This window comes from Magnolia sinica, unplaced genomic scaffold, assembly GCF_029962835.1.
Source record: "Magnolia sinica isolate HGM2019 unplaced genomic scaffold, MsV1 ctg222, whole genome shotgun sequence".
In the NCBI taxonomy this organism is placed as follows: domain Eukaryota; kingdom Viridiplantae; phylum Streptophyta; class Magnoliopsida; order Magnoliales; family Magnoliaceae; genus Magnolia; species Magnolia sinica.
In genome coordinates this window covers 122,507-130,107 of record NW_026682781.1, presented here as the reverse complement: position 1 = coordinate 130,107, position 7,601 = coordinate 122,507, and the positions used below count along the sequence as shown (strand labels likewise).

The following is a 7,601-nucleotide window of genomic DNA, read 5'->3' as shown; positions in this document are numbered from 1 at the left end:
AAGATCATCTTAGATCCCTTGACTCTTTGCACATATAGTGTCATCTGGTGTATCTGGTTTCAATCGTAACACTAAAACATACTGCATTGACTCAGAACTCCTCCGACTTTACTCATTTAGATTTCGAGTTTAGTCTCTTGGAAACTCACAGGCAGGGGACAAGGCTCATTGAGTCAGCTTGAAAACTTGGTCAACTTCATACAAGTCAGTGTGACTCAAGCATATAGTTTAGCCACTGACACCAAGCTCATATCCGTCCATGGATGTGTGCAGGGAATTGAATCACTACATAATCGCAATTTAATTATTTAAATGTTGAGTCAAGTCCTAGCTTGGTTGAGTCCACAAGTTGACCTGGCTAAACATCAAGTCCAGAGCATGGTTCAAACCAAAGTTTTAAAACTCGAAAACTAGACTTGACTCGTTCTTAAGCTAGGTTGGGTCAACTAGAATACTTGAATCAAGTCGACCTGGTATTTAAATGGCATGGGTATAAAAGAAAAAAGAAAAAATAAACACAAAAAAACAAGACAACAAAAGTCACAAAGGCTTTGCATAGCTTGCCGTTAAATGCTATTTTTTGAATTTTTGAATTGTTTGAGGTTGTGAGTAAAATCCCTACTTACTCATAGTCACTCATCCTCACAATTTTTATTTGTTTGAGGTTGTGAGTTAAAATCCCAACTTACTCATCGCCACTCATCCTCACTCCGTTCAAATCACGCTGAGTCAGTCAAGTAGGCAAGTCAGTAAGAAAGCCAGATGCCTCTCCTATGCCACTGGTGGTGCATCAATCAAAGCTGCTGATCTATTGATACCTAATCGCTCAATTTTCTTAGCTGTCCCTTGCAGATTGCAAGAGGCCATCAGTTAACAACACCATTAGGTGCATTTGATGGATCCCTTTTGAATTATGAGATATCCCAAAAATGAGCCGTATATGGAAAACTCAGGTGGGCCATACCAACTAAAATCATGTGAAGACATGCCTAAAACATATAAAAGCACTTTGTGGGGCCCACCTGAAATTTGGATGCATCTGAAACTTGGTCTGACCCCTCATCCAAGTGGGACACACATAATGGACGGGCTGGATTTGTGAACCACATGTCGGTGGGCCCAACAAATGATTATGAATGTTTTAATGGAGGGTAACCCCTCTCAACCTTTGTATGTGGTGTGGCCCACACAAGTCACAGATTGACTTGATTTTTAATCCCCAGGTCCACCATGGAATGGTGCATCTGACTGATGGGGTAGATGTTCGACATGCATCACGGTGGGCCACACAGCTGGACTGCATAAAACCTTTTCCATATATATATATATATATATATATATATATATATATATATATATATATATATACACTTTTCATTTATATATTTGAATATCGAGCCGAGTAAAATTATGCTCTTTCAGCCCTTCGACACAACCCGACCCAACTCAACATCAAATAAAATCGAGTTTTAGTATTATTGAACTACTGTTTTTACGCTTAATTTCTCATCCCTAGTGATTTATTCACTTCATTATTTTCATTTCAGGGACAAGTTATGGCTTTAACAAGACGCTGCAGCATATTTTCATACATTTATTCATTATACATGTACATTGTTGAGTTGCTGAATAAGATACAGATGTTGGGGATGGATGATGTAACAATAGAGGTGGAAAACCTTTTTACTTCCTGTAATTTTTGCTTTCAAATCCTGTTTTATTATTTGAAATGAATTTATTGATGCAGATGCTACTTATAACATCCACATTTTTTTTTTCTATTGTTTTTCATTTTACAGCAACATGTACATTCCAATGCTGAGATTAGCACAGGATTACAAATCCAAATAGACATGCAAAACATGAATTCTCAAATACCAAATCAAAATCAGGTATTGACCACTATAAACGTTTTTAGCAAAAAGTTTCACATTCTACCAGTATATCCCTCCAGAATATTCATCTTTTGACCCACGTAAGATGCAAACTGTACAAAACCATGAATGGCAGAGAATTCTTGCCAAGTGATTTTCCCACATAAATGTAGGTCTAGTAACTTTTTTTTTTCCCCTTGACATTTCTGAACTATCCGATTTAAACTGTTTGTCAGATAGATGGGATTGCACCATGGACATAAGTTTTTTTATGACTATTGATCAACTATGGGGCTCCTAAATTGACAAATCAAATAGATAATTCATTCTTCCACGTGTCCCATCATGGATGGTCCATGCAATGGACATATGGCTTCATGGATGAAAGTTTGCATCTTAATTTTATTCTTGTAATTATTTATGCGATTAGCATCCTTGTTTTGGTGGAACAACAAATTTAAACCCTCCCTATACTGTAAGGGCCATGAAACCAGCACCACAATTGCAATAAACCAACAAGCTGATGGAGTAGTAGGAGGAATGAATTCTGAAGCTAGTCAACTGCAACCATCACAAAATGAGACACAAGCAAAAGACCTAAAGACCGGATTAACGGTTGCAATCTGGGCTAGTGAGATTGCCGCTTGCGGAGTTATTGCAGTTTTGGCAGGATTTCTTGGAAATCAAACAACAGGTTCAAGCCACAATTTTTTCTTCAAGGCATCCTTAATTTCATTGTGCATCACTTTCATCTTTGGGAGCTGCATACTTGTACTCAAAAGCATATGCCCAAACACACAATGTTTTATTATTATTATTAAAGTTCTCATGTACACTGCCATAGTATCAATGGCATTGGTTGTGGGTTTTGGGGTCACATTCTGTTTCCGAAAAGTTTGATACAATATCATTTAAGTTCATGAAAAGAGTTTGATAGTTTTCATATTCTCTTTCAATTACATAATTGTATTTACACATGTATTAGCTAAGGTTCCATTTTAATATTTTATCATTACATGTAATAGGTAATGCATGGATACTCATAAGCTATGATTTCATTGTATTCAGTTGTATGATGTCCATTTCTTCATTATATTTTAAAAAAAATTACAGTTGTATCCACTCAGATCTAAGTCTATAATTGAGCATCAGAGGTTCAAATCCACAATGTTCACATTCCATGCAAGGCAAAAAATGCGATTAATGCTTTCGCAAGCGATTCCATGAGTCCATATATTCAATTTGCAGAAAGTGGGCATTGGCTGAAATGGCTACTGTGCTGGTTTCTTCAAATTAGATATGCAAGTTTTATCCATGGTTGAAACACTTCATTTAAAATGCAAATATTGGATCTTAATATCATGTTTTGAGGTTGGAACACTTCATTTAAAATGCAAATATCGGATCTTATTATCATGTTTTGATTTGTTAGCTATTACCCATCATTTATATGACTTCTACTTAGTGATGTACTTTCTTTTGAAGTTTATTAGTTTCTAAAAGACTCAAGTTTATGTTGCATGTCAAAGGATATATGGAAAACACTTCCTATGAACTTCAAAAGATTATCAAAATGCAAAAATAATAAAGAAAATGCAATTTAGAAATATCATTGGATTCACCAAATATTTTGGGTTTAGATATGCTCAACTCAAGAGAATATGCATAAATGCATGAAGAAGGAAAATGAGTGAGAAATGCATGAAGGGAATGGCAAATCCGTCTTTCCATGGAAATGGAATGCATGGTTCGTGATAGAGGAATTGGGCTAAACATGTGTTACCAGGGCCCGTGCATCATGGGTTGCCTACCCTTTTGGAATGAAGAGCCAAGATCTTCAAATCAAGGGTTATGACCATCAAATCATTATGATTTTTTATCTATACACCATCTAAGTTGGATCCACTATCTTGATGGTTTTGATTGGGTAGAGTAATCCACTATTTTCCAATAGTGGTGCCTAGAGATGTGAATAATGGAAGATTTAGATAAACCACTTATTTTTCTTGCTAGCAAACTTAACATTGACAAGAAATCTAAAAGACACAAGTTTTGAAGCATCCTATTCCTAAGTTGTCACCATGGAGTCACTTATCTTTTTTAGGATGGCCGTCCTACAAATTTGACCTGTTAAGATGTTGGGCAGCAACATGATGCTGTATCATAACTTCTGATTCAATCGTTGTATCTGAGCTTTTCTCCTTCTATGTAGAAAGAGAAAAACGTTGATACTCTGATAGTGTGATGGATGTAACACAGGTAATTCAATTTAAGCTGTCCAAACTATAGGCACCAATTTAGGCATATAATGAAAGTTTGCGTATAATAAACCAAAAGTTTCCATAAATCAGAGGTTGGGATTGTGAAACTAATTCTGACTTTTGGACAAGACCAGAAGTTTCCACAAATCGGAGGCTGGGATTGTGCACAATCTATGGTCTACCCAGTGAATAACTCCCAACCTATTAAGTGAATATGACATCCAACCCTTCCAATAGGTTGGCCCACCATGAGGATCACCTATACAAATATAAGCCTATCTACTCATCAAGTGCCCCACACCATAGAAAACAGTGTCTAGCCATTGATAAATAGCAAAATACAAGTGTCATCCACTTGATAGTGGATTCGGCTGATTTTTGCACAAGGTGCCAACCTATTGGATCGGTTATAGGTTGGAAGTCACGCATACATGAAAGGTTGGAAGTTGTGTGCCTGAGTGAACAGTAACTTATAGTCACACACATACGCGCGCGTGCACAGAGAGAGAGAGAGAGGTGTTTGGGGGGGGGGGGGGGGGGGGGGATGGGATATAATAAAAGTAGCTATATGCATTTGTACGTGTGGTTTGTGACAACATGGGTTGTTGTAGGATACATCAGGACTACAGCCATGAGTCGTCGGATGTGGAGATGTCATTTTGGGTAATCGAAATGATGCACCCAATAACTGATAGTGATTGCATTGACAACCTTTAAGATTGGAAGATCTTATATTTTGACGAATGGCCCACAAACCAATGGTTAAGTAAACGTTACATGTTCAAAGTCAAAGATATAAATGAAAGAAGAATTGGAATATTCTAGTCTAATAATTTTTTGTGCATCCCGCATCCAAGGTGTGGCCCACCTTATAAACGGCTCAGATCATCGAAACATGACATCCAATGGCTATAGTCGCCACAAATACTATAGCAATGCAACCGGACGTGAACATATTGTACTCAACATCATGTTAGCTTTGCTAATTCCATGGTTGTAGGAGCCCATACCATCTAGATGCAAAAACATGTGCCACTATGTAACACGTGCAAGGTCAGATCTTTCCATCAGGTTATCTATGTTGTTTAGATATCTGGAATACAAAGCAAGTGAGCCATGAAAATACAAAGCAAATGGAAGGCCAGAAAGACTAGTAGTTTACAATTTTCATTGTAACCCACCTGAGTAAAATGGACTAGTTTTCAAGGCAGAACATCTAACCACTGTTAAAACCAGATGTAAAGTTCGGATGAGCACATAACCTGATGAATGGCTTGGATCTCTGTCCACATGGCAGATGTGAATTGTGATGCAAGAACTAGCAAATTTGCAGGTAAACAAGGAATCTTCTGTGTAATCGGTGTAAAATACTTCCCTCTTTAAAACCATGCGCATGGTTGCAGAAATGATTGAAAAAATCCAAAGGGATTTCTTGTGGGGTTACTGGGATGAGATCCAGAAATTACATCTCATCAATTGGAAAGAGGTACTGAAACCGGAGGAGGGGTTTCGGAGTAGGCGCTAGGCAGGATCAGAGAATGGAACTAAACTCGCCTGTGTAGATTGTGATGGAGGTTTGTTGTTGATGCAGGGATGAACATGATGAGGTCGATCACCGTCTTCCTCAAGGATAATTACTCCAAATCCACGGAGCTTCTCTAGACTCCTCACAGAAACTTCTCGAATCCACGAGGAAAAGAAATAGAAATAATTTTAAAATATATGAAAGAAACTTGTTGATAATTGATAGCTGAAATAAATGAGTCTACAACCCTTTAAATAGGGATACCAAGACTTGGAATAAGTTTAGGAATTAAACTATAATTAAAACTCCCTAAAATTCGTAACTAAATTTACTACTTATAGTAAGTGTCCTATGTGGCTTAACCACGTTATTCTCCAAATTTTTCTAAACACTTTTCATGTTGGACACAACTCCTAAAGCCCAACAGATGAAGAGTTAAAATCAAGCTAAAACTTACTAAAAATAGTAAAAATGGAAATAAACATGGAATTTGACCGCCGATATGATGGAATCTCACAAATTCGGCGTGGGCAACCTGGCTATGCGGGGTTGGTTGGCTAAAGTAGCTTGTCCTACCCCAAAATCAAATATGGTACATCAAGTAACTCATTCCGGTTTGCGAGATATGCCAGTTTTAAGGTGCTGACGGTCTTGATGACTTCTGCCTCTGATCGGGCCTTCTCTAATCCATCTTGGACATGAAAGTGTCCGCGACCCGCTCTACATCAGTTGTGGAGAAGCGGGCACTTTGGAAAAGAGTTATTCTATAAAAATATGGAGCAACAAACAGGGGATGGGATCTGGTTATGGTTGGTAGGCTCCCTGTTTCCCAATTATGGAAGGGAATAATGTCCATGGGAAATCAGTCTAAAATTGTGAGGTAAGGTGATGGTTGATGGCCTTAGTTTTATGGTGAATAATGATAGGGTGACAATGTCCATTTTTTGGAAGATGAATGGCTGGAAGATGGCCCCCTTTCAGGCGTTGACGTGTTTGCTTGAGGAAGCTTGCTTAAACCCATGGTAAGATGACCACAGGGGTTGGAAATAGGAGGCTTCAGGCACCTTCTCAGCTCTGCCCATTTGCTAATTCGCTCCAGAATGGTACCGTCATGCCGAGAGTAGTGGCTTTCACATGGCTGGTGAAGCATGGGAAAACTCTTACAGTGGACAAGTTGCAACAAAGAGGTATGCCTTTCCAAATCGGTGCATCACATGTATGGAGCCTGAGAAAAGTGGTAATCATCCTTTTCTTTCCGCTATCCGGTGGCATCCAAGGAATGGAATCACCCTCGAGGGAAGTTTCGAATCAAGTGGTTCTAAACCAGTCAATAGGGGAGGAATTCACATGTAGGGGCAGTAGACCTTACTGAAAAAATGGTTTCAAAATTTGTTCGGAGATCTAGAAGGAGAATAACAGCTGGATATTCAAGGACATGCAAGTCTCTATCCAGGAGTTGATCATCACGGTGATAGGAACAGTGCCGGAATGGGCAGCCACATCCAAATCAAAGGATCAGGCCCCCATGGATATCTGCAAAGACTGGATGACAGTGGTTGGTGATGATCAGTGTGCTAGAGTGTATTTCCTATGGGATTCAATCGGTAGCTGGCATTGGGGGGATTTTGAGAAATTCTGCTATTACAATTTTGTTATCCTTCTCAGGTCCAATCTCCCCTTGCAATCTGCCTGAAGCTTAGCCATAGCATTGAGAGATAGGCACTGCATCTTAATGGGGCCGCTTTTGAATTTCCAATCACGTCAAAGGACAATCAGCCAAAGCCATCCACCCGGCAACACGAGGCTTAGAGCCCTCTAGGCTCCTCTTTGTTCTTAATGAAATTAGAATTGTCTCTTCCAGCTTAACTATTTTGTTTACTCTAGCAAAGGAATAGTCAATTTTTTTATGCCCAGTCCTCAGCATAGTTTAAAAACTCAAAA

The 7,601-nt window shown here is 38.7% G+C and overlaps 1 protein-coding gene and 1 long non-coding RNA gene across 2 annotated transcripts; one reads left to right on the top strand and one right to left on the bottom strand.

Annotated features, from left to right (window-relative positions):
* The first annotated feature begins 1,376 nt into the window (after window positions 1-1,376).
* Window positions 1,377-4,119, top strand: LOC131236104 (uncharacterized). The gene is made up of 4 exons (XM_058233242.1): window positions 1,377-1,670; window positions 1,800-1,892; window positions 2,355-2,645; window positions 4,087-4,119. The coding sequence occupies exons 1-4, from the start codon at window positions 1,557-1,559 to the stop codon at window positions 4,117-4,119; spliced, it is 531 nt and encodes a 176-aa protein (XP_058089225.1). The 5' UTR covers window positions 1,377-1,556.
* Window positions 4,120-5,175: 1,056 nt separating this feature from the next.
* Window positions 5,176-7,034, bottom strand: LOC131236109 (uncharacterized). The gene is made up of 2 exons (XR_009166542.1): window positions 5,398-7,034; window positions 5,176-5,228 (listed from the first exon to the last, which is right to left on the bottom strand). It is a non-coding gene; the product is annotated as an uncharacterized LOC131236109 (long non-coding RNA).
* Between the last annotated feature and the right edge of the window lie 567 nt (window positions 7,035-7,601).